This window comes from Gymnodraco acuticeps, unplaced genomic scaffold, assembly GCF_902827175.1.
Source record: "Gymnodraco acuticeps unplaced genomic scaffold, fGymAcu1.1, whole genome shotgun sequence".
Taxonomy (NCBI): domain Eukaryota; kingdom Metazoa; phylum Chordata; class Actinopteri; order Perciformes; family Bathydraconidae; genus Gymnodraco; species Gymnodraco acuticeps.
Window position 1 is genome coordinate 5775583 of NW_022991154.1, and position 27885 is coordinate 5803467.

Genomic DNA, 27885 nt, shown 5'->3' on the forward strand with positions numbered 1-27885 from the left:
AGCGTTGTTTTCCCCCAAAAGTGGGCGGGGCCGTACATTTTGCCCGGAAGTGACGTAGGTGTTACTCTCATCTTCACTCGCGTTTATGTCCATATCGATCAGATCCAGCTCTCCTGATCGGCCTTTATAGAGAGCACCGATCAAACTATTAAGAGTGAATATCGGCCGATAATGACCGGCGGCCGATCTATCGGAGCCTCCCTAATTATTACCAGACATTTTGACCGGCAGGTTTTGAATTTACCAATTTTTAATAAATTTTACCAGCTAAAAAACGGTAATTACCGGCTAACGGAAACCCATATGAAATAAGTAATATAAATACGAGATAAATTCACTTCAACATGTATAATAAATACTCACATAGAAAGGTGTTTATTTTATATATTTAGAGGCAGAATAATTTAAATGTACCTAAAATAAAATATTTGTATTATAGTTCCGGTTTTTTTCCTCTTTCGGGAGTTTTTACACTTTTGTAAGAAGGGAGTGAAGAAGAGAAGACAAGAAAAATAAAGAAAAAGTTTCACGGAATAAAAAATGAATGCGGTCCCTCAAAAAAGGGACACAAATGTGCCACAAACTCAAAAATGTCACTATGAGCAGAGCATCCATAAATAAAGGATACTTTGACACCAAAAAATCTCATAATTTACATGTTATATATGAAGTTAATAATCTTACCTTTGCTTGTTTTAGGTCACTTCCAGGTGAGTTTAACCACAGAAACATGGAGGCTTTACTTCCCTGGTGTTAATTGTGTCAGGCTGTGTGTGATCACTCCAGGTCCTACATTCCCCCAAAGACTCCACAGCTCTGATTCCAGCTCTGGTAACAACAGAACAAGTTATCATTTAAATGTAACCTTAAAAGACAGCTCTCAATGACACTTTATCGCTGTAAATTACTCGTCGCTTTAGAACACAGAACAAACATGCAGATTCTGACTTTTCTGAAGGTCATTCAGCAGCTGTTAGATCTCTATTTTTCTTTACTGCAAACAATAAAAGCCCTGTATGTATAAAACATATTTGTTTGAGTGTTAACCAAATGCCAGAAACAATGATCAGCCAACATTGAAAAATACATGCAAGTCCTTAATATAAAATCAGGCTTCTCTGAATCTTTACATTTGATCTCATGCCTTTTATTTACAATATTAGGGAACATATGGCTTTAAATTAACCACTTTAAATGTAGAGCTTACTGATTTGCTTTGGTCTGTTAAGGATTAATTGCAGTTTAAGTTTCTAATTTGAAGGAAATCCAATCATAATGAAGCGTTTAAGGTTTAAGATTAAAGTGCATCTTCCACCTCTATGATCCACATCACAGATTCATTGTTAAACTGCATCACATGTACCACAACTGAAGATAAATCTCCACATATTCTTCCATAAGATGTGTCTGAGGACAGAGATAAGGCTGTCAGAGAGGAGTTGTCTGCTCTCCTCTGAGATCAACAGAGAAACTGTGGCAGCTCCACATCACACCTTCATCGATCCGAGACCACTCGCCCATATATCGGGACAACAGGTGTATTACTGATATAACCAGGGCTGCACATAACTGGTGCGCATGCGCACCTCCGCCAAAAAAAGAGCACCGGGTCATTTGAAAAAAGGCGCATTTGCGCACCAACATTGAGAGAGAGAGGGAGAGAGAGAACGGAGAAGAGAGGAGAGAGAAGAGAGAAAGAGAGAAAGATATTTGTGAGTTGCATATGAACTCAGGGTTATAGATGTTCGCCTAGGGCGCCAGATCTGTGGAGGCGCTGCGCTGGCAGTTCTGGGAGGGAAAAACATTTTTTTGACCGTTGGTGCTCATCCTAATTTTTGGCCTTGATGTAACAATATTCATAATTAAGTAAATGTAACACCCTTTTCACCCCGGTTACACGTTTCATTTGCCCTGTACGATGGGCGCTGTAAGTGATTAAAATGGGGGATGTTGGCTTATCTGGCACCCGCAGCTCACAGCTAAAGTGCGAGTGAGCGTGGGAGAGAGGGAGGGTGCACCGGTACAGGCGCTGTTGTTATTAGAATCTGGTGCTAGCTGCTCTAAACGGATATAAGAAGAAGATGTTTCTACAATAATGTGGAGGGAGAGTCCTCTCCAGTCAGACTGAGAGGCTGATACTACAGCTCAGTGAGGTAAAGGACTATGAGTGTTTAGATAGTTAACTTTAGTCTAAGTTCAAACGGTTTGGTCACAATTTATGTAAACACATATTTCCAAGGCACTCCTTTATAATTATTGGGATGAACAGGTTTTAAATCATTTCAATGTATACTATAAGACAGTAACCAAAAATATCCTTTAAAACTGGAGAGATAAAAAAAATGCATAAATAAATAAATGTTAAGGTAAAATAAGATATGAATGAACAACACAAATAAAATAAGTTACATTAATTTGTTATTGGCTATGGTAGGTTATTGGTTATGTTCACATACTTATTTGATTACATCCACTTGTCTAAGATGACAACAGAGACTTTCGACCCAAAACCAGCTGTTGACTTGTGGATGCAAGCAGCTAATCAGACTCAACCAGAGAGAAAGTAGGAGGCCTACATCATCAGCTACCATGTCTGACAGTGAGGAGAACAGTCAGGAGGGTAGTGATGACAGCTTGTAGGATTACTGGTCGTGCTAATGTTGTCTTGTGTTCACCTCTGCATGTGTGTTCTGTGTTCACCTCTGCATGTGTGTTCAGTGCCGTGTGTCTGGCAAATAAAGTCAAGACCCCCTCAAAAGTTACGGTTTATTTCATTTTATGGATGAGCACCAAGCAACATCTCCAGGTGCTCCTTTGAGAACCAGGGCAAAAAAGTTATGTGAACCCCTGGATATAACCAACTTTTTCTGAGCTTCTGGGAGTCTTCTAATGATGCAAAAATCAAGGTAAGGTAGAAATAAAAGTAAGACTACACAGATACAAAAAGTTGTATTTGTTCAGTCTTGAGAGTTGGGGTCCTAAAAATGTCCATTATGACGAATTAAAGCTTAATATAGTGGCAACTATTAGAAACATTGACATTTATTTTTGATACAGACTCTTAACACTGCAGTTTATTATGAAACATTTGTAAATGTGATTCATCCTGGACAGCTTTCAGATGGAAACATGGCATAATTTATAAAATAAGAAAAAAAGAAGTATTAAGATGCAAGTTAAACAAAATACAACAGATAGAAGTGTCTTGAATGAAACAAACGTGTGTAAAATCATAGATAGCGCTGGATTTCTTCCTTGCTCACTGACTTCAGTGCTCCTGAACAGCAGTGAGGACTCTACTGCCACTGGTGGCCAAAAGCGGCATTGCAACAGATTCATATTGTTAACTGTATGTAAGGTAATGTACTTCCGTAATAACAAAAAGTGAACTTACCTGTAGAAAGAAGCCAGTTGAGGTGGCTCAGGCCTCTGGTAAGGATGCAACCTGGCCCCAAGGGAGGGGTTCCAGTCAATACCAGCTGTTAGGAGACCGAGGGGCAGAGCCAGGACCAGGTGGAGGGGTTACATCTCCACGCTGGCCTGGGAGCGCCTTGGAATCCTCCAGTCAGATCTGGTTGATGCAGTCTGCTCAAACTCATCCCCCTGTTAACTGACTAAGATAAGTGGTGGAAAATAAACTTAACCCAAAAAGGCAATTTGTGTTTGGTAGATGATTTCTATGTTGTAACAATGCATTTTGGCAATACATCTTATACTGTTGGAAAGCCTGTTTTCTTACCTTTCCAATGGTACCAAATTTGTGAGGAACAAGCATTTGTGGGATGAGCAGTAGAGCTGAGTATGTGGGGTGCGCCCATGAAAAATGTGACAAATCTCCTCTGCCAATGCCAAACAGCAGCCACTCTCCGGTCTCGTACGGATGCCAGGAGGCCTTCCATGACTGCCCTTCACCATCAGGCCCACTTAAACTGGAACCTCAACATGTGGAGGATCATTATGTTCAGAGAACTGGAACCTCAACAAGTGGAGGATCATTATGCTCAGCCATGAGTCCAGATTATGCCTACAGCACATGGATCGTAGGGTCACAGTGTGGAGAAGACGCAGAGAAGGCTTTGCTGCACCGATAGAGTAGGAGTGGAGAAGATGGAATGAACTGCCTGCAGTCCTGACCTCAAACCCATTGAACACTTGTGGGATCAGCTCGGGCTGCTGTCCGTTCCAGAGTGACCAACACAACCACGTTGGGTGACTTGGGACAAATGCTGGTTGAAGAATGGGATGCCATCCCACAGCAGTGTGAGCAGGCTGGTGACAGCATGAGGAGGAGAGGCTGTTGTGGCTGTGTATGGTTCTTCCACACACTACTGAGGCTGCTTGTTAAATGAATCAATTGTTAATCAATAAATTGTTGCCAATATGTCTTTATTTATCAGACTTCAATCATCAAATCCACCAAATAACACTTGTCACATTTTACATGGGCGCACCCCACATACTCTGCTCTTCATCCCACAAATGCTTGCCAGAGCTTTTAATCAAGTCTTCCTCAGCAGATGGAATTGTCCAAGTTGTAATCACGCTACTTATGTAACGTTGGTCACCAACGAGCAAGTTTGTGGTAGAAAGGTACCCCAAAAAACTGAATACAATAAATCAAAGCGAAGTGCCAACACATTTAGTTTTGATGGTTTTATATGGCCTTGATCACACTTGCCTACTTTGTGCAAGTAGGTAAACTCTGTATTCCCTGAGGAACTCCACGAGCAAAGTCCAGTAAATCCAGATTATAAGGTGCATGATGAAACCAACATTTCAGATGCTGTATCTGCTCTATGCAAATGAGCTTATGATGCAATTTGTTCTCTTTTTTACCCCTCTGCAGTTTCAGTTAAGCTGAAGAAGGACTCATTCACAGTGTTAACATCATGAATCTTAGGTGACATGCAACAAGGTTGTTACAATGGCAGATGTTCAAGATCACAACTATTAGAATTAACCTGCTAATCTACAATTGTATAACCATTATCATAATTGAAGTCCTTTAATAGCATGTCGGACTAAGTGCGCACATAGCATAGCCATGTAAGTGTAGGTTATGTGCATCTGAAGCATTACATAGAAACACAACAATGAAGAAATGAACACACACAACACAAAATAGTTGTTTGCTTTTTTCTTTATTTTTTGTTCCCTTTTTTCTTGCTATCCCTGCTTTTGGCACTACATACTTAGGGTGACAAGTTAAGATTGTTTTTAAAACAAACGTCTATTCAAAGCCTTCATATTGCAAGCAAAGTATGAATACAGCTAATAAAAATAAAGGTTTATATTTTTCCTCCTTACTTTACACATAAAATAAAAAGACTTTTTTGGACCCCCTCAAAAATGGGGGTATTAAAATATTTGACATTTGTATCACAAATCAATGTAATGAGACAGGAAATAAAAACAGTACAAAAATGAGAAAAAATCTATTTCTTTTGAAAAATCCATGGGATGGGTCCATAATTTGTCTTTGTTTTGTTACCGACCATAAAACTAATTAAAAAGGAAACCCAAGATTACTTCTTTTGTTGGAGGAAGTTCAGATTGACTGGATGTCGAACGTGGGGGACCATTGGGAAGTTTGGATTTGGAAGCACCATGGACCCTGTAGAAAGAAGGTAAGACAACAGAAATCAGAACCAAAAGATAACTCAGGGAATAAATATATGTATGTAAGCCACAGTAAAATAAATGTGTATCATGTCTGACCTTGGCCGAAGGGTTTCCCGGGCTGGAAGCCTCCGTTGCCCTGCTGGATGAAGTTCTGGGGCATCCTGTAGGGCCAGGATGGGGACAGGGCGTACTGCGGAGTTTTATTGTGCTCCCATATCCGAGGGCCCGGGTTCACACCCACAAACTGGCCGGGGTGGCCTGACTCTGTGGAGACAAGATCAAAGCACATTATGAGGACAGATTTCACCTTTAGCAGGCAAACCCTCTCAAACTGTGTAATTCAGCATTAATACCATTACTCCACTGTACATCCTGTAATATACGTTAAATATAGTAGTTAACGTGCCAGATTCTACTTCAACTTTGAATGTTGAAGTAGAATTCCACTTGTTTATAGAGTTACATTTATCAAAATGTTTGGTGCACATTCTTACTATTACTATCCGTTTCTATAACATTTATTTATTTCATTCTTAAAATGGAGAAACTGTCACAAACCCATTTTCCCACTGGGAATGTATCTAGCAAAACAAACAATGTTCATTTAAATAAAACCTATTTCGTTTTGGTAACATCCCAGTTTGAGTAAACCCAATAGTGTCCCATCACTAGTGGTGTATTAAACCCTCATCCCCAAACAACTGCTACTTACCTCTTTAAAGCTCTATCTGTGTGCTGAATTCATTTTGAATAGCTCCATACTTTCTTTTGCTGTTCTTTGTAGAATTGCAATACGGCTTGGCAGAGGACTATCCTAACATTTCTGTTAGTGGACTTAAAGCGCAAGAGCCTTCTTATCTTGAGGCAATAGATGCTGTACAAATGAAGACTATAGAGCTGAACAACCAAAAACTCCCTGAGTCTTATAGAAATTGATGCTACCCTACAACTTCTGAAAACTGTCCAACCCTGGATGCATCAGTTACTTTTTTAATATTTCAGGTTTAGTTTTAATCAACATATCTACAGCAGTGCTGCAAAGGCTCTGCGTTCACTCACAAGTTACTGTGACCTACCATCAAGTTTAATCCCTATTTTACAACTGCAAACTAGATTAATGTTGGCCAACACATTTTTATTGCTACAAGGTCCATTTATAAGCTGATCTGAAGTACACTTAGAAGATGTAGTTGGCACAATGTTATGCGAATTATAAATGTTAACATTAATATGTTTGGGAAAAAACATTTGATTTAAGGTTGATTGGCAACTTGAAGGCAACTATCTTCTTTATTAATATTACAGACTGGGACCAAAATATTTTGCGAGTGTAATAAAACAAATTGACATAATATACAAAAAAAAAAATCAGCTTTTAAAGATAGAGAAACAGGAAGACACAAAGACAGAGTCACACACAGACAGTGCCCCCCACAGACCACCCGGTGAATACCTGACTTGACCACAGTGCCGTTGCCCATGAGTGCCCCTGCCTGTGCCAGATGGTTGTGCCAGTGCCCCTCCCGGCCCGGCCCCATGCCCAGCTGCCTCACCGCCGGCTGGGCGAAGATGATGCTGGGGTCGTTCAGGTTCAATGGGCCGGCGTTGCCCCCTGAGCCTGTGGGACTCCCGTTCCCTGATGCCGAACGCAGGGCGAATTTGAGGCCGGGCGGGGAGGGGCCGCTGGGAGAGGACGTGGAGAGGACCGGACCGTGTATGGGCCAGGAGGGGGAAGAGAGGTGGACAGGGTGGTGAGGCTGCCCCTGGGACTGGTGCGAGGGAAGGAGCCCCAGGGCGGTGAGCGCCGCCGGGTGGAACTGGCCTGGGTGGGAGGGGGGAAAGCCGAACAGAGAGAGAGGGGGAACAGAGAGAGGGGGGCCTCCGGGCTGCTTCTGGGGACCAGCAGGACTGCTCTTCATGTGGGAGGGCTGCGGGGAGGAACTCTGAGGGACAGCGGTGGGCTGAGGGGAGTAGGGCGGGGTCTGACGACTATCAGACTGTAGAGAGAAGAAAGAAAGGATTAGAAATCATTCAAATATATTAAAACATATTCAAATAGTGGTCAATTCAAAAAAGCGTTGATGTAATATTTCCAAATTGAAACATTCTTGCATCAAGAATTAACTTAGAATTAAAAGCGCCAGCTCAGTCAAACTTGATTTGAATCTGATGCCATGATTACAAGACACATTTCAAAAAAGAAAAAGAGCTATTGGCATTATCAGGGCATGGTATCAGAATCAGTATCATAAAAGCAATGCCGTCAGATACATTATTTGTCATCTTGTTTTTTTCGCGCCTTCTTTGCTAAATGGATTGCACTTTTTTGCTTTAAGGTCTTTTTTCCCCTCATACTGCCTGTGCTGCAGCACCTCTTTTCACCCTCTGTCTGAAACCAGAGCCTAGTCTGCTCTGGTTAGCTGCAGCTCTGTTGAGATTTGTCAACACATCTTTAACACTACAGGAAAGGGAAAACCCCAATTAGCATAATAGGGCCCCTATAAGAAGCACAACATAACATTTAACTGACGTCTTACGGAGCGTCCACACAGCAGCGTGCGTTGACGCTTGGCGTGTCTGAAGCTTGGGGATTTTTTGCGAGCAACGCGACCAACAACCAATCACATGAATCTCCCGCCCCCGACATACAAAGCAATAGCAATGTTAAAACGAAGTAAACTGGATATAAAATCCCCAAACAGGCGAAAACTTACCAGTTTCACCCACTGTCTCTGCCACCTCCCTCCATGCCTCGCTCCTCCGGTTTGTATCCCGGTAGATCAACAGAGACTGATCATACAGCACCGGGTGATTCACTACAGCTATAATGAATTTTCCCTCCATTTTTTGGAATATGAGGAAATGACCTGCGTAGTCTCTCCCAGCATACACGCAGTTTGATTGGCTAGCGCTTGTACTGGCAGATTTGCATAAACGGGATTTCATTGGCTGACGCTTCTGCCGAGGCGCCAAAAGTTGAACATTGCTCAACTTTTGAAGTGAGCAATGCCAGCAACGCTCCACGTCGCTTCCCAAAATGCAGTTCGGCTAAAAGTGACGTCACCCCATTCAAAGTGAATGGGCAGAAGCGTTGGAAGCTTCAACGCACGGCTCTGTGTGGACGGGCCGTTAGGCCTCTATCGGGTGATGATGACGTTCTGAGAAATGAAACAGCTTCAGTTTCTTGATGGACATTTAAAAAAATAAAATCTAATTTGGGTATAAACTAATCATTCACTTTCAGGGGCCCAACAAATTAAATGTCATTCACCTCCTTCGTCTTTAGATGGAGACATTCATCTTTATGGGTAAGGGTGAGAAATATTTTCACATATGTATTTTTGTATCTGGTTGATCTGACCCTAGTGCAGTGTCTATCTTCAGTGATTGTACTCACACATTCAGAGGGCTGTCTGGTCCTCCCGGGACAGTCTGCAGCCGTCTTCGGGATGGGGATGGACTGGGAGCTCACCACACTTCGTACCATGTGAGGCGCTGGGGAGGAAGAAGAAGAAGCCATAAAAACGGTCATATTTGATAAAGCTTTGAAGATGAGCTGTGTATTATTTTAAGTGTAAGGAAAGTTAACCTTGGATTACAAAGCTGTTGTGGTTACCTGGCGCTCCGCCGGTCCTCTGTTTGAGGTGGCGGTACTCAGGACAGTCCCTCCGTACGTGACCCATGTCCCCGCACTGGAAACAACGTCTGTCCTTTGGCTCACGCTCCTCATCTTTTACGTCTTCGTCTTTTTCATTTTCCTTCTTTTTCATCCTGTCAAAGAAAGAAAAAAGGTCAGAGCAGAAAAGGGAAGAATATATGACAACGACGCAGGCTCTCCTTGATATCACTGATTCTACCAGAACATTCTTGCAACAAACAAGGTTGTGATTTGAATGAAATACACAGAGTTAAACAACTCCTTTAAGGTTTGAAACATTTGTCTGGCTTTAACATACCTCGAGCTATCATCTTTGCCATAGAGATATAAATAAAAGAAAGAAAGCATCCGCCAATTGAACAGTTTAACCTTACTATGTTGGCCTCTACTTGTTTCTGAAGCCTTTTCCTCTCAATCGCACTTTTGTCTCTGGGATTAACTCTTCTGTCATGTGCTCCCAGGACCCTCGATGATAATGACATCGAGTCAATTACAAAAACAAAGAAGAGGAAAAACAAAAAAAAGACATATTAAAAGTAAAAGAGGAATTACCATTATACAATTAAATGTGATCAGAACATTTCACATAGGGAAAGATAATTGGAGAAGAAACAGCTCGAAGTTATATCATTTGATTTAAATATTCAGAATTTGGTTTTGTTTTTAAGGTTTCCTTCTTATATATTTGAGGTATTGCTGATATCTAAAGCCTATTTTTGTGTGTCTGATGTTGATGGTCTTTTGTTTGGACTAATAATGTCAACAATTTAAAATAAAAAACATCAAATGTTCTCATAGCCGATGTAACTGTGGAACAATGTATAAACTTAAATGACAAAAGTTCAGTTTCTATATATAAAAGCTATAACAGCTTGGTTACATTTAAGAAAGTAGAATCCACATATGCGTTGTTATAACTATCACTAACTGTATGATGGAAAAGACAACACACAATTAGAAAGAAAATGACCGTAGACCTGAAAATATGTTTTGGAAAGCTACAATGATACTTTAATTAAGTAAGTATCATATATGTGAGTGAACCTACTCTCTAGAAAGGAGGCTTCCATCTGATCATAACTGATATTTCAGGACATCGAAATATTTAATACGTTTTTTTTATTTTTATAAAACAGTAGTTCTATGCCTCTAAAAATCTTCATATACATATATATATATATATATATATATATATATACACACCAAGTAGAAGTGATATGAATTCATAACATATTTATTACTTCTCAGTAGTTTCCATATATTTTTCTTGGAATTCTAGCGGCACGAGAGAGATATTTCCATGAACGAACAGGGGACAACCTGCGTCTCTTAGGACAGTCCTTCATGTAGTGGCCGATCTTCCCGCAGATCCTGCAGCACCTGTCGTTGGGCGCCAACTCGCCGTCCGTCAACACCTTCGAGTCAAAGAAGTAGTCCTGCGGCAGAACACAAAGGTTTGCTCAGGACACAGAGCACACAGCTTACACATTACTATGTCCATTTAGTGACGTACCACTTCAGTGCCAGGGATAGGCAAGAATGGAGTCCCAAACAACTTCCTCCCGTTGATAAAGGCCTTCATGATGAAATTAGTCACTAGAGGAAGCAAAAGGAACATGTTCACAGGTTTAGAGGCGACACAGATCACTCTTCCAGAACCCAAGAGCACAGAATCAAACAGCATAATAAAACGTCCTTAAATTGGTTATTGGTGAACAGGATTAATCACAGAAACTAAGGACATTCAGAACAAGACCATTTGTCGATATTATTGGGCATATTATTTTGAAAATCTGCTCATGCTGAGTATTTTTTTGTAAGATAATACGGCTGCGCAGAGTTTCGCGTAGATACAAGTTATTAAAATCAATCCTCGGAATTACGCTAGATAATTCAATAGCTCTCTCAATGCATTGAGAAAAACAATCTCTGCATCAAAACAGCTTTTTCACAAAATAATAAAGTATGCTATAAAATCAAAGGGCCTTTTTTATTTCTCCCTGCCATGAACTGCATTTCGTGTTGAATACACATACACTATTATACACATGTTTAAGTTCATATTTTTAACTGTGCCTCTACTGTGACATGTTTCCATGCTTTAATGATCAAAAAACTCTTTATTTTTCTCACACTGCCTGTGCTGCAGCACCTCTTTTCACCCTCTGTCTGAAACCAGAGCCCAGTCTGCTCTGCTCTGATTGGTTAGCTTGCCTGTTGTTATTGGTCAATCGCTTAGAGATGGTCCCGCCCCTTAGCCTATCACATCCAATGGGTTGGAGCGGTAGCCAGTAGAAGCTTGAGTATTACGTAGGGATGTCACTATGGTACTGAGCTAAACAAAGGACTCCAATGGAGGCATTTCAGGGAGAGAGAAACTCTCTGGAGGGAACTTTAACAATAACCTATATAAAACACTACAAATAAGGGAAGACCTGAAAAAACATAATAGGGCCCCTTTAAATAGTACTTAATACCAGAAATATCTGAATCATCACTTACTTTTGCGAGAAACTCCAGCACCGAGATTGTGGTTCAAATCAAAGGGATCTGAGGAGAAGAACAGAAGAGTAAGTACAAAAGAAGACCAAGCGTGTTACGCTGATAAGCAGGTGAAGACGGAGAGATCAGTGTGAGCACCTTCGATAGCGATGCATTTACTGGTCCACTGTTTCTCAAAGGTCGTGAGGCGTTTTCTTTGGCGGATGCTGATGACATGCTCTTTGAAGTCAAACTCTTCAGTGTAAAAGCGCAGGAGTCCCAGCCACAGCTCTCCGACAGACTCTGTGTTTGGCTGCGGAAGCCGGCGCTGTGACGGAAGAAACGCACTTAATACATTTTCCAGATTGAGGCTGATATAGTTGAACATATATGAAAGCAGACTGATTAAATATAGATAATGTCAGAAATGCAATACTGAACCAAAGGACACCCTTGTCAACTCACCAAATCCTCCGGGTCATCACAGAAAAAAGCATTCCAGCCATCCACCATGCGCTGAGGGACAGCGTTCCCATCAAAGATCTAAAGAGACATCAGACAGATATATTTATTTCATTTTATTTACAGGTGGGTCGTCTATGGATGTTCTTTATGTTATTTTTTTTAATTGGCATGTTCCGTTTTTGTGACCCGTTATGTTGCAAGTTTCAAATCAATTAAAAACATTATATATAGTTTAAGGGTGACTTTAGCACATTTACAGAAATGCTTATTGCTTAAAATAAGGAACCCTATTTTGCTCATTTTCAGGTTCATATTTGTTCCTCTACTGGGAAATGTCTCTATGCTTTAATGTTCAAAAAGCTCTTTATTTCTCTCATACTGCCTGTGCTGCAGCACCTCTTTTCACTCTGTCAGAAACCAGAGCCCAGTCTGTTTGTAATTGTCATGTGTTATTGCCTTTGTGTCTGAAATGTGCGTATAAATAAACAAACCTTAGCCAGTAAAAGCTCTAGTGTTACATTGTGATGTCACTATGTTACACACGTAAATAAAAGGAGTCCAATGGAGGCGTTTCATGGCAGGAGAAGAGTGTGTGGGAGAGAAACTCCCTTGGAAGGGCACTTCATGATTTTAGCCTACATTGACAATTAACATGCACAAAACCTATATAACACACTACAGGAAGGGAAGACCCCAAAAAGCATCATAGGGCCTCTGTTTTTTGTGTACTGTCCCTGTTAGAAAAGTGTAATTTCTTCTGAGTTTAAAAGGGTTTGGTAATAAATGGGTGACTGGTACCTCCTGCAGGACGGGAATGACGGGCGGCTGCCTCTGCTGCAGGAAGTAAAGCACCATCAGGATGTAAGCGTAAGACGAGAGGCTTCCTCTGGACGCATCCCCGATGTCACAGCGCTGTGAGTGCAGAGGCAGGTTAGCAACACAGCAGGGGACAAAAGATTTGCAGAAGATTCTAATTCTAATTGACAAGAGCTGGCTGTTACAAATGAATATACTGGCTTAACGCTGGAGTTTTAATGTAGCACACATAAAAAGTGAACCACTAGTTGGAAGACCAGGAACTTTACACATACATTTAGTAAAGAATTTACAAATTGCTGATGCAACTCTATCCAGGTATAGAGTTGCATCAGCAATTTGTAAATTCTTTACAGGATGATGTAGTTATCAGACATTTCCAGGCTCGTAAATATCCTTTAAATGAAGACAGACACCTTTCTGTTGGGGAAGAACTCACACAGACCACTGCAAACAGAACTGTTCCTTTCTCAGTTTGTTCACTTTCACATACCTTTGCAAAGACCTTCATCGTGTATCCGAGGAATTGCACGCGTAGATCAAGGGCTGCATACGCAGCCAGCATCCTGGTGTTGTGTTGAGCCTACAGGGACGATTGCGACGACAGCACTTTCAATAAATAAAAAGCTTGTCAAAGCATGTTCTATAGCACCGTAGGAAGGTTCTTGTGCACTCACCAGCGTGTTATAAAGGCTAATATCTCCCTCCAAACCACTCTGTCTGTGTTCAAACTTCACAATAGGCACTTTAGCTGTTGTGATAGGCAAGATGTTCCTCAAACCTGTGATATTGGGTACATGGGAGATAAAAACCAGTCTGTTTGTGGCACAAAAAGAACAATTATTAAAGACATAATCAGTAAAACATTAAGTCACCTGTATGCCTTTTAAGCACTTTCGCAAGTCCTTCAATGATCTCTTTGCAGTTCAGCATCTGTTTGGACAGATCAAAATGTTTTTTTAATGGAAAGAATGTAAGGGTCACATATCTCATCCCATTACGGATACGTGAGTTGCATTACATGGCAGTGTGTGTTTGCTTAGTGGGCCTACCTCTGCAGTGTCATGGCCCTCCAGAGTCATGCAGATGTCAAGGTCGCTGTCACGGAAGCCGAAGCCGTTCTTAGAGGAGCCGAACAAGCAGAGCTGAGCTTTATCTGAGGATACAGACACAGGGATAGGTTCTTATTTCTATCCAATTAACAAACACGCATTCGCCGTCATGATTGGAAATCCTTTTTAATGAGAATAAAATATTCTGTCAACAAATTCTGCAAACGTTCTGCACCTCGGCATTTCCCAGGAGGTGAACCATCAGCTCTTCAGCCACAAATACAATCTGTACACGGTCCGATCAGGACTTGAACTGGTGACCCTTTACAGACTGCTGGAGCTTTTCTATTTACTTTTTGAATGAACGATTGCATTAGAAATAAAGGCCTGATTCTCTTTTTATAGGAGGAACATGCATAAAGGCTTTGGTCCATATCTGAGAAGTTTCCAACTCCGAAGCCACTGAGGATGAAAGGGCCACCTACCATATTGTACCAAAAAGGAGGTGTGACCAAATGATGGGCTGGTTTGACCCACTGAAAAGAAAAAGGCATGTACTTAATGCTCACCGTTGTACTCCTTCCTTATAAACCTCTCCAGGCTGTAGAGGATCTGTTCCCTCTTCTGCTGCTCAGCGTGTGAGGGAGACAATTCAACTGCAAATAAGAAAATAAAAGATCAATCACACAGAGGTATGGAAATTGATTGATTTTAATGTAGGCAGAAAATATGTCTTTGTCTTTCATGCCAGCTGTTCAAATGTGTAAGTGAACACACATCTCAGAATAAAAAGGAAATTGATAGAGAAGTCAGAGATGCATTTTGATGACGTACAGAAGCACAATCTGCAGAGCCCATCGAGGATCTCTCTGAAGCGCTCGTTCATCGGAGGCAGGGGCTTCAGCTCGATCTTCTTGAAGTCTTCAGGACACTCGTCCTTCAGGTGGCCGTCCCGCTTGCAGATGCTGCACACGACAGTTGGAGGCTGAGGGAAAAATGTTTGAAGAGCATGAATGACATGATTACACAAGACGGCTTTTAAAAAGTAAGAGCAAAATAGTGGCATCATTCCAAAATGTTTTTAACAATCCTGCATGTGTTACTGCAGTGTTTCCCCTACCATTGTCTTGGGGGGGCGCTGCGCCACCGCAACGGAACACCGCGCCCCCATTGAAATTCAAGGTGCTTTTATATATATATATATATATATATATATATATATATATATATATATATATAAAATATAAAACACCTTTTTGCGGTGGCGCAACGGAACATATATATACATATATATATATAGCGCCAAATCGAAACTAAAATAATCTATCTACGGTCACTTTTCACATTGAACATGTGCTCTTTTATTAAATAAACTAAACGCTTATGCGTCATTCCAGAATTGGAGGACAATTTAAACACCAACAAAAATGAACCTTTTATTTTATTTATTTTTTTAATGTATTTAGGAAAAACAGATAATAAAAAAAGTGATTTGCCCAGCTAGGCATGAAATGTATATTTTCCAATGAAGAATTACCCCTGTTACTCTAATTATAGTAACAGGGTTGAAAGTAACAGGGTTGAAAATCAATGCTAATTTGAGCTTTAAGCCTTTAACCTCAGGAATTATTGCTAGATGTAGCATGTAATGCTACTTTCAAATGAAAGAGAGGACTTAGTTGTGGTCTACCCATGGCACTAGCACATGGCTTGCTGATGTCACTTCCACTGTGTCATCTGACTTACAGTTTTTTCACTTCCTGTGCCAATCTAAAAAGGTTTGGGTAACAGGGTTGAACGCATGTTGAGGGACACACCTTCTGTGCAAAATTACTGTTATTTAAAATATGTTTATAATTTAACAAATTGATTTTACCATACCAAGAGACATATATCAATAGAATAATACCAAAAAAAGTAAATAAAATCCCTATTTTAAATGTTATATTTGATATGCAAGTTGGTCACCAAGAAGCGGGGACAAGAGAAAAATGCCATTTTAGAGGATGTTCGAGAGCTATTTGATAATTTAAATAATATTTTGAAACCACTTTTTCTACAACTTTATATACATTTTGTCTCAAGACAAGTATGTTTAACACAAAAAGTGCATGTTTTAGCATTTTGGGCATGGATTATTAGATTTTATTATATGGGGGACATGAAATGTCCACCAATTCTGGAATGACCCTTATGTTATTTATCCAATGTATGTGCATGTTTCAGTGTCAACTGCATTGCTTTGCACATAGGGGTGCAACAACTAATCGACTTAATCGATTACCAAATTAGTTGCCAACTAAGACAGTCATCGATTCGTTGGTGACGTCATCACGTGTGTTTCACAGGCAGTTAAGCTCCAACGTTATCGGTACTGGAGACATTTAAAACATATATGCCATATGTATTATTGCTACATAAACATTATATCGCAGTCTTAGTGTCGCCAACTCAGTTTCTAATATGCAATAAGACTACAAAATGATGTATTTCTGATCTTTCCAATCCAGACGAGAGATTTCTCCCCCGTCTGTGTGCGAGGGGGCGGGGCAGTTTACACACATGCTCTGCAACATCCATGCAACACACACACGACGGAGATGGCGGAGAGAAGCGCTCCAAGGTGTGGTTAAACTTTACCCGTCTCGATGTGGACAATGCTCGTTACCAAGAGTGCAATAAGAGTTTAGCATGTAAGGGCGGTAACACGAGCAATTCGTCTACATTTTTTTTAGCAAAAGTGCACCACATTCAGACGGAGGAATGCACCGGGTTCGACTGTCTTTCTAGCTCTATAACTCCATCCACGAGTAACGTTTCCACGGCAGGTGTTATGTATGCTAGCAGCAACACACGGAGTTAACTACATTATACAAACATGGGTTAATGACTAGAGGTAACCGAGTTATTTATTTTGTTAAAGTTTCAGCTATTCTGTTTACAGTCTGTCATCAGATTATTTAATACGATTTGTTAAAACACTGTTGTTTCTTTTGATGTGAAATATTATTTATTTAAATAAAAAGCAATGTTAATTGTGTTAACAATTTATTTAGTTAGTTTACCTTGTTTTTTTTCAAAAGAACCGTTAAGAGTACCGTTAAAGGACCGGATCGATACAAGTAGTAGTACAGTTAAAAGCTTAACGATCCGAATAATCGATTAATTAATCGATAGATTAATCGATTATCAAATTAGTCGTTTGTTGCAGCTCTATTTGCACATTCACATTCTCTCCTCCGCTCTGATTCCGAAGGGTGGGGTTCCGCTCCCCACACACACACGAATGCACACACTCACAGTCAGAGACAAGAGCGGAGGAAAGGAGGAGAACAAAGTGTAAAAAAGTAAAACAAACCTGCATTATAGCCCAAAGTAACTTCCCCCCCCCTGCACAAATCACCCTCATCCCACCCTGGCAGCACCCACCCAAAGCAGTAAACCTAGGGCAAACACTGTACTGTACATTGTTACAAAACATATATGTGTGGGCCAAATGCTCTAAAACAAGCACTGAAGCAAGCGTATGGACTCATATGTTAAAAACACTCAAACAGGACACAAAGCGTCTTTTGCCTTACTTACTTTTGTTTAACTCGCGCAATTGACCGCTGCATCATTTATCTATACTTGCGTCACTCAAACTAGGCGCACCGGCGAGGGAACTCGGCTTATCTGGATATAGATACCAACAACACTTCATCCGCAATGGCTGAAATAACTACTTTTGGTACTTTACATGTGGTGGAAGTCCTAGATACGTTGTGTTTGGTTTCATGACATCATACGAAGACACACAGCACAGTGAAAGCCAAGTCAAGTCACAAGTCTGTTGACTTGACCCAAAATGTATCGATCATGCTAGCTTCTCTGTCTGCACTCAACATAACGTGATTTGACATAAAGACAGTAGCAATTTACCATATAAAGTGTATGGTTTGTACACATACATTTATAAACATCAGTTTTTGTCTGGTCTTTGTTTAAGTATGAGGTATTGTAGAACTCTGGGTGCTGATGATAAGTATAAATGTTTAATATATTCATATCTGTAAACAATCCTTAATTTGTATTTATACGGTTCCTCATACTTTGAACTCTTCTTTCTTATTATCCTTGTGCGAACTCTTACCTTTCCTATCCTGCGTCTCAGTCTTACTGCTGTTGCTGCTCTGAATTTCCGTACGGGGATTAATAAAGGTGTATCTTATCTTAAATGACCTCTATCACAAACAGTTCAAAACCGCATCATCACTACGGGTGAATGGAGATTATTACCTTTCCACCGGTGAAAATCATCTTATCAAACACATAGTGAAGATCCTCAGGCAGAACAGGCCCTTCTTTATCTGAAATACTCATTTCCTCCTCCTCCTCCTCTTCTTCTTCTTCCTCCTCTTCCTCTCCCTCATTGTCACTGTCCAGCAGGCCGTTGGGGCAGAGGGAGGGAGGTTTTCCCCCCTCATTTAAAACCATGTCTGTGAGCCTGGCGTCTAAAGTCTTCTCATCCTTCTTTCTGGACGGATCGGATCCATCTGCATCATCACTGTCAGGCTCCTCGTCTTCTTTAAACCCTCTTTCAACTTTCTCATCTTCTTGCTTCTTGTCAACCTCCTCTAACTTTGCTCCATGCCTGCCTCCCTTCTTGCCTCTCTGGCGCCCCCCGCAGCCCCTTCTTTGAGGGCAAGCGAAGTACTTGTAAGCCGTACGGAAGCGCTCCTGGAGGTACTCAAACACCATTTGGCTGTTCAAGCTTCGTGCGACGTTCCTCTTCAAGGCAAAAGGATCTAAAAATACATTTAAAAAGTGTGAATTTCTGATATTTCTCATGACTTGTTAGATGACTTTTCCAACAGTGTTCTCTTACCTTCAATACCGAGCCTGCGGCGAGGCCAGTTCTTCCCCTCCCTAGAGAGGAGCTCCTTCAAGCGGATGCTGATGATGTGTTCTTCAAGAGCAAACTCCAGTGTGTAAAAACGAAGGAGGTCCAACCACAGCTGACCCAGCGTCACATCTTTACCCATGTCCAAGGTGAGGCGCGTCTTTGAAAAGGGACGGTAATGGAGTTAGTTAAAAGCAGGGTGCCAAGAAACACATTGCAAACACATGCCGTGAAATCTGAATCAAATGTCAATAGTGAGACTCACCAAGCCTTCTGAGAAATGAGAGTCATCGATTTTTTTCTGCTCTGGTTTGGGTCTGCCTTCTCCTCGGTTGTCGTTTCGGTTGTCCGTGGAGCTCGGAGGTCTGCGCTCCCACCGGACAAACGAGTCCAGCGAAATTCCAGTTAGGTGATACTCGTCCACACGTTTCACATCGAAGCCTTCAATCTAAGAGGGGAATTCATTTTAAAATAATATGGGGAAAAAACTAGCGCTACACAAAGAGGTGACACTGTTACTGTCCTACTCTGAAAAAGTTTGTTTGTTTTGAAACCCGAATAGTACTCCAACGAACGAATATTTGGGTACAGCCCTACACCGTTGTGTATGTTCCAAAAGTCTAACTTATTTTATCTCAGGGCGCAGCTGTTGGTCTAGCATTTGAGCGTGCCTCCTGCACATTTACATTGACAACATTCAATTGACAGCCCCTACAGTGTCAAAGAAGCTAAAGCCGATTTGAAGCCGACCATTAAATGTGAGCCAAAAAAAATAGACGAGGCAAGTAAGAATTACAAATTCAACTAAATTAAAAACATCCCTTTCAGTAAGTATGGAGAATGTTAAGGACCTGAAATAGCCAACAGTTTACCTACCCAGCGGCCCAGGTAGACAGGGAGGATGGGCTGTTTCCTCTGCTGCAGGAAGAAGATGACCATGAGGGCGAAGGAGTACGAGGGGAGGCCTCCTTCAGACTGACAGTCAACGTGACACAGCTGCAGAGATGAACAGGCAGGGGGGACAAAATGCTTTTGATCACTTTGCATTCTAGGATGAATCAAAAAGTCCTATTCTTGTTAGACATACATGTAGTATAGCTGGGTGTATTATTATTTATAGTTGTTTTGCAGAAATAGAGATGTTCCTTTAAGAAAATATTGCAATGAATGTCTGTTGGTCATTACTGTAAGGGAAACTTCTGCAGCAATGGAGAGTCAGGACTCAGAGAGACACGAGGAGAGTTGGAGCTTTGATGTCAAACACTGGTAGTTTAGTACAAGTCAACGGCCGGAGAATTCATATCACAAGTCACAGCAGCAAAAGGTTCTGACTGCACGGGTGGGTTGTCATGTCAATTCTGACCAGCATATCTCTCGATAGACCTTTTAACTAGTTCAGAGAGAGTAAACAACATATTTGGGGAGATGGGGCGTTAACATCTGAAGACACAGGAGATGTCTCTCTTATCTGTGGAGCTTAGCGTAAAACCCCCTATGTCCGCTAGGTCAAGCCATACAACTTATAGTATCAACATACGACTGCATTATCACATTCCTTACGGAAGATAAGGAGCAGGGCTGATCGTAAATGTCAACACACAGAAAATGTTAAATATCTTAGGAGTAAGGAAGAATTATTCGTTGACACTTAGGAAGAGAGAAGAAATATTCTCTAACAATTACTAAAACAAGTAGGGTTTGTAGAGAGGTACAGTGATGACTTCTTTTTGTAGGCCGACAGGGAAATTGGTCCCTCGACCAACAAAAGAAACCGCTCTGTGGCAACACACATTAGTGATACGTTTGTTCAGCGGGATCAGTGAAGTTTTGGACATGCATGAGTGCGATCAATAGTGATGTATTATATGTTGTAAACATCAACATCTCTAAAGCTTTGGTTAACCACAGATCTTATTTCAGGCATCTAAAGTGAAACACGTTCAAGAAACCATTGACCATCAGACTAGGGAAACTAAAGTGAGCAAATGGTTACTCAGTTCCTGGTTTGAGCACTCATTCCTGCCCAACTCTATAAGTGGTTGTTATACTCCGACCTGCAGATACCTGACTATTATGTTTATTATGAAACACGGTTGAGCTGCTTTTTAATCTTTTTGCATTTCAGCTGTGGAGTAAGTGTCAGTCGCAGCCTTACCCTCGCCCAGTAGCGGAAGGCCAGCACCAGAGGGATCAACCTGGGTTCCAGTCTAGAGAGGACAGCCATGTGATTGGTGGTGAGCCAGGCCACGTTGTTACCGGCACTCACTTTACACATCAGGCCGCTGCACAGGAACACAAGTTAGGGAAGACCCAAATGAAAAGTTGGATCAAAATCTTAAAGATATATCCATAAAACATGAAAATATGCATCAATGATGTATTCTAATTTTGATCTGGCTGTAAAAGAGTTAGTTCTGTAAGTTACTGAGAACTACATGCTATCACTAAAGTAACTACTGTGTTTTATACACATGAATTACAAATAATTTAAACAATTAGAGTGAACTGACTAAGGGTTAGGGGTTTTAAAGCCACTCACCTGTCAACATCTCGACAGAACACAGCAGGAACTTTGGCATGAAAATCTGATTCGACCTCAGAAAACTCCGCTAGAGAGGAGAAAGAAAAAAACAGTTAATGAGCTTGAGTTTAAAAACACACAATAATTGTGAGAAGGACTGACCATACGATACAATACGATCGTTAATACATAACAAAAAGGGAAGAGAAACATGCTCAGGACCCTTTAAACGTACATCTGACCTGGCTATAAACTCTGTATGTAATGTAAAGATTGGCTAGTCCTGTAAAGTGGATTTATTGACATTATGGTAAAGACAACTACTAAAAGAACTGGTACATTACAGAATATTTCAGAACTTAACTGTAATGTATCCTCTTTAAAACTAGTTAACTAAAATCTAGTGTCATATCAGGAGAATGGTTTAATATCTGTATATTGTTCATAAAAACACTTGGGTAATGATAGACCATCTCCTGTCATAGAATCTATCTGTGAAAGGACAAAACAAATCATGTATTTACTCTGTCACCTTTTCTGGGAGAGTAGACAAATTCTTCTTGTGTTTTTGACATCTGTGATTTTAAGTGTTCCACAGTGACTAATTATCTGAGTTTAAATTGTGTTAACACTTTTAAACCCCTACAATATCATCACAATATTGATAAGATACTCTTTGGTCAAAATATTGTGGAATTAGAAGGTCTTCATGTTGCCCAGGCCTAATTGGGCTGCTGCTAACAGACAAATAACATCAACATAGATACAATAATCCAGAGAAACAGATTCACACAATTAAGTAGAAATTAATCGTATGTAAGCCTGCGGAGAATATAAAATGCACCGAGCAAAACTTACAGCTTTTCTTGAGGATTTCCAGCACTTGAATCAAGACCTCAGGTTGTGTCATCTGAACAGATTAAAAGTGAAATGAAAAAGTGAGTCATCAAATATAAGACTAAATGTCACGGCTGATTTAGAATGTCCTCTTTTATAGAGAAATAATATCACCATTCTGTGTAACAGCAGACTTACTGAGGAGGGGTGGGTGACATCGATGTTGATATCACTCGTCTTGAAGGCAAATCGGGTAAGACATGAACCATAAAGACGGAGAGCACAAGCTGGAAAATCAAAGAAAATATATTTTAGTGTTTGGGTTTTAAATGGATCATTTGGGGGATTTTTTTCACAATTGTTTTTGTTTTAAATCTGTGAATGGTTTTCACGTTATCATACTTTCATGTCTGTTTAAGTGTATCTGTTAGGGATGTAACGATATATCGCGGTAAATAAAAGTCTCAATACCGTTGTGAGACTGACAAAATCTTTTTTTAAATAATTTTTTTTGTAAACCTTTATTCAACCAGATGGTCCCATTGAGATCATCGATCTCTGTTTCAAGGGAGCCCTGTCCAACATGGCAGCAAGTAGGTTACAACATGAACATAAAACAGATAACACAAAAGGACATCATATTTACAGGGCTACATGTACATACCTAGAGACATTGACAAGTACCAACAGTATATTTATATCTCGCCCTGTCAATAAGCCTCACCTTCTTGGCAAAAACTGTATTGTTTTTGAAGTGGTGGAGAGACAATGCAGTTTGACCCACTGCTGTCACCCATGGCCAAAGCATATCTCTCTGTCCGAGCAACATCAGTACCAAGCAAGTTTTTTCCACAGCAGGGGATATTGTAAACGCCCAAACATCCCAGCTTCTACCTGGAAATGTGGACATGCTCATATTCCTAAAAGATAACCTTGATGATGCTGAGTGAGTGAGTGAGTGAGTGAGTGAGTGAGTGAGTGAGTGAGTGAGTTAGAGTTGAGTTACTTGAAAAACTAAAGTGAAACTTGATTTATTCTATTGCAGGGTCTGATTATTATATTGTTGACACTTTAAAATACTACTATCTTACTGAAATGCTGTACAAATCAGATTTATTATTTAATAAAGAAAAAATAAATAAAATAAATAAAATCAATAAATAAAAATATCGTACTGTGAGTTTTTTGGTATCGTTACATCCCTAGTATCTGTTGCCTGTTTTATTAAAATATGAAATAGAAAGTAAAGAGAATATATTGGAAAATATATACATTTAAGTTTCCAAAAATCAGTAATGACTAGCGTGGCCGTGGTCTGATCTCCGCAGCACTTCAAGCTGGGTAAGCTATATTTTTTTCGCTAGACTAGAAACAAGCCTTCTTCACCTGCTCTTGGTTTGATTTCTGGTTTAAAAACCTAACTTGTGACAGGAATGTCAGAAACTGTTCCTATTGGCTGTTTTACAAATGCAGCTGCGTCTTCACATCCCGTCTGTGAAAGCCTGAGACAGTTATTGATAACAACTGCATCATTTCAAAGGAACCCAAAAAATGAAGGATTGTGAAAAAGTTAGAGTCTGACAATACCAGCAAAGCAATTCAGAGATGTAACATTGCTAACAATTAATAATGTTATACGCACAGCTAAATTACTGTTGCTAAGGCTTAGTAGGTAGCAGAAGTCTAAACGGTGAGCAACAATTCCTCTCCACCAACACGTTGGAGGTATTGCAGGGAGTCTTAAATTACAGTATTTCATCCCCAAAAAAACATTGTAAGTCACCTCTATGTGCATGATATCAGGCATTTGGATAACAATTACCATTATCCATGAAATAATGATTCAAACAGGTTACTTTATGAAGTGCATGCTTGTCTGGTGGTAGGGGCTGAGGACATAGAGGGGAACGCAACATCCCCTGGGGGACAACTTAACATACATTATGCTAAAAGCTATAGGAATGTTTTCCCTACAAAGCCACACATAAAGTGCACCCTCCAGCTTTAAACTTTCCTAAGCGTTTCCTCCCTGTACATCCCTAGCTGCAGGCAACATAAACAAGACTGGGTGACATCACAGCAAACAACCTGAGAGGTGCTTCTTTATGATCTCTTCCATCTTGATGACTAAGGCCTTCCGAACCTCGAAGTCCTCCTCTGAGATGCCATACTGTGTAGCTGTTTCCAGGACTGCAGCGTCCAAGGCCCTCATCTGGGCAGCAGAGGGGGGGGGGAGGGAACGCAGCTCATTCTCCTCCTGTTTCTCCTGACACGCCAGAAAGATAAAATGTTAAATAAATCGTGTCTATTTGAAATAAAGCACGTGAATGACGGGACGAGGGACAACACACACTTGGAGGCTCTCATACCATGATGTTCTTCTTGTGTCTCTTCTCCTTGATGTGTTTGTGTGCTCCTTGAATGTTCTCGATGTGCACCGAACAGAGCTTGCATAAGTATTGATAGTTTGGGTACTCGATGGACTGCTGTGAAAACAACGAGGCAAAAAGTAATTAGTTTATGCATGTTCTCTTTACATTTTTGGATTTGTCACTTTGACATCATTATTGATCCAACCTGCTCCTGCAAGGTGGAGATAAAACAAACAAATCCATAGTTCAGGAAAAACAAAGGCTGGTGATGATGAAATTAGATTGGAAAAAAAGGAAGGGCTACTTCTCCATTATTTACCTTTTTCACAAAAAGAGCAAGACTTCTTTAGACTCCATCCTTACATTTTCTAGTTCCCCATCTTTTATTTTGTCTCAAGATATAACAGCCGTACCAGAACTTTGGATTCAAAAATAAAAAGGCATTTAACATCTCAGATGTTGTTTTTTAAGTAACAAAGCATAATTATGAAGCACTAATGCAGTACATGACATGAGCTGTGTCATGTGATATGTTTCCTCTTTATCAGGCGTGACTACATTGTTTCCTCACTTTCAGCAGGCGATGGATGTAGTCTCTGTAGAGGCGCTCCTCTGCCTGTTGGAGGCCCAGCTGTTGCTCTGTCAGGGGCCCTTCTTCAACAGTCGGCCTCACCTCTTCAACAGGCTGATGCATCAACGCAGCAGCTTTCCCCCCTACAAACAACAGAGACAACGTTTAATTCACTAGTATTTAATAAAGAAGGATTCATCCTCTAAGAACATTAACTGTGAGAACCTACCATAGGACTTTTCCTTTGCTGGAGTTGCACTTGAGCTTCTGGCCTGCTCTGTGAAGTCTTTTTTACGTGTGCCAGGCCCTACAGGAAAGCTGGTTTCTCTGTTTGCCAAGGGGCTGTTGTCTGCAGATAAAGACACATTGGAGTCCGGAGCGTGTGCCACCAGCTTCTGTTGCGAGCCTGGAGCTTTGCCTTTCCCCCTCTCCCCTGAACTTGTTCTTCCAGTCAGTCTCGTTGTCCTGGGGGGCCGTCCTCTCCTCTTGTCCTGGGGAATGTCTGTGAAGGTCTTGCCTGGCCAGCGGCTTCCCTGACTGCCTATATTATGTTCATCCTTTGTAGCAGTAAGGTTTCCTTTGCTGCGGGTTGCAGACTTGGGAGCCTCTCTCTGCGCAGGAGCCTCTTTATTAGACTTCTCAGCGGACGAAGCTTTGGGTCCCCTCGGTTGAGACAGTTTTGTTTTTACTGGACTTTTGGACTCGTCCATCCCTCCTGTCCTGCTGGTGGAGTTAACACCACGCTGAGGACGATGACGGAGGTAGGTCCACTAAAGCCTTGGTAAGGAAAAGAGAGGAAATTATAGCTATAAGTCTAATTAGCATGAATATATTTGGACAGTATGGTTTGTTTACCAATTCAGGTGATGCTAACTAACCAAATACACGAGTTGATTTACAGTTCACGTGTCTTACTGTGGTTTGTACACATTTGTCTATTATGCCAACAGAAATTAATATAAAAAGAAGAAGAAACGCTCAAATGAAAATTAGGAAAGTATAGGTCTTACAATAAAAATAATATGGCCAACCAAAATGTAAAAAGTTGTGATTATGTGTTTTGTACAAATGTTTCACACAGTATTTCTGCATCTACTAAATTGTTATTATTCAAATGGGGGAACAAGTGTTTGGAATTTGATTAAATAGTTAGATAATACTGGTATGTTCAATAATAAACCATTTAATTAAAAATCACATACTACTGAATTACATGGTGTGGTTACAATATAACAAAACATGGAACAATTTAAGTGTTGGTGTCGTCTTTTTAATCAGAAGTAATTTTGAGGTTGACAAACATGGGAAAGTTACACCTCACTAACATGACCAACTGTATTTGTGAAAAGCAGTGGGATCTTGGTTAAATACCATTTTTACAATGTATCTTTATCTCGTCTATGTGGTTTCTTAAAGTCATGAAAGCAACGAGTATTTATAATTAAGTTGCACTTTTTATTTATTTTCTCTATTAAACATACTTTAAAAAAGTGTTTAGCATAACATTTCTTGCGTTTAACTGACTTTATATCATTAAAGAAGAGCGGCTTTTATCAAGGTAAAACGGAGAGCCCTGAACACAACACATCTCTTTAGCAGACAGGTAATGTTACAGATGTTGTGTTCAAGAGCGTTTCCCCTAACTTAGTGTATTCCGTACCAAAACCTTACATGGTCGGTGTTTTAGAGATAAATCCAGGGAAATATTGGGTTATGGTTAGACGTCTCAAACGTGACTGTTTGGAAAAATGGCTAATGTTTATTTCAGGTAGTTCAGGCGAAACGAAACTGATGGGGAGACTGACTTAGATAAACGTGACCTAACGTTAGCTGCACTACCAAAACAGAAACGAAAGAGGCGTTCACCACGAAAGCAGCCATTACCGACTAAAAGTAATGCTCACCATTAAAACCGAAAGGCATTTCCTCTGTTATAGGAACGATTCACGGTGACTTCCAGCGGACCCTTTAGCTGTCTTCGTTAAGCTACCATTAGCTGCCCCCGGTCGTCCGGCTGAGCTAGCTAACGTTAACGGGCAGATAAATAACACTGGCACCCAGCTGCCACACAGCAGCGAGTAACTAAACACAGAAAACACCCCCTCGACAAGAAAAACACACAGGAGCACGTATTGACTTACTTTCAGGCTCTTAAATTGATTTTGGATTATTGTTTAGCTGCCTCCATGGTTCTGTTAGACATAATGTTTTTCAAATCCCACGGCCCTGCTCAAAATAGCAACCATTGACGCCATGTTAATACATCACCCCGCTGCATTGTGGGAATGCCAGTAATGATGAAGAGGGGCGTGCTGGATTCAAATACCGCTCAGAAACTCTTAACAGTAAATACAGCATTTACATTTATTGACTTTTTATTTTCTTCCAAATATAAAAATAGGGACAGAAAAATATTTTTTACAAATTATTTGTCGTCCGAAAACAAGTATTACATTGTATTGTTCACCACTTCATTATATGCATCAGTCCTAGTCTATGCATGAACACACAGCTAGTGGTTGAGATTAGGTTTTGTTTCGTATTTTTGGCTTGTGTTAATTTGTTTTATCCCTGAAGAAAAAGTAGGCCATGGCATGCATGCCTTCAT

The 27885-nt window shown here is 40.6% G+C and overlaps 1 protein-coding gene across 2 annotated transcripts; it reads right to left on the bottom strand.

Annotated features, from left to right (window-relative positions):
* Positions 1–5122: 5122 nt before the first annotated feature.
* Positions 5123–27561, bottom strand: LOC117560511 (terminal uridylyltransferase 4-like). Of its 2 annotated transcripts, none has more exons than XM_034237393.1 (30): positions 27419–27561; positions 25507–26054; positions 25278–25420; positions 24704–24820; positions 24423–24600; positions 22533–22621; positions 22356–22407; positions 21516–21585; positions 21132–21258; positions 19853–19972; positions 19242–19424; positions 18962–19136; positions 18373–18881; positions 14929–15079; positions 14664–14750; positions 14095–14198; positions 13918–13975; positions 13720–13823; positions 13536–13625; positions 13025–13138; positions 12227–12304; positions 11921–12089; positions 11783–11830; positions 10794–10876; positions 10601–10716; positions 9239–9393; positions 9020–9117; positions 7076–7619; positions 5719–5886; positions 5123–5614 (listed from the first exon to the last, which is right to left on the bottom strand). In XM_034237393.1, exons 2-30 carry the CDS (start codon positions 25985–25987, stop codon positions 5526–5528), a joined length of 4500 nt encoding a protein of 1499 aa, XP_034093284.1. In that variant the 5' UTR covers positions 25988–26054; positions 27419–27561; the 3' UTR covers positions 5123–5525. The 2 variants fall into 2 exon arrangements, with proteins under 2 accessions (XP_034093284.1, XP_034093285.1); XM_034237394.1 differs by having other exon boundaries at positions 27182–27425.
* Between the last annotated feature and the right edge of the window lie 324 nt (positions 27562–27885).

What these genes read in the sequence shown, in the direction of transcription:
- LOC117560511 (XM_034237393.1), bottom strand. Translation starts at nt 25,987, where the DNA reads ATGGACGAGTCCAAAAGTCCAGTAAAAACAAAACTGTCTCAACCGAGG. An exon ending in TAAATGCATCGCTATCGAAG is followed by an intron (nt 11,831 to 11,920) that starts GTGCTCACACTG and finishes TCTTCTCCTCAG; the next exon opens with ATCCCTTTGATTTGAACCAC. An exon ending in GAGGACCGGCGGAGCGCCAG is followed by an intron (nt 9,118 to 9,238) that starts GTAACCACAACA and finishes CTTCCTCCCCAG; the next exon opens with CGCCTCACATGGTACGAAGT.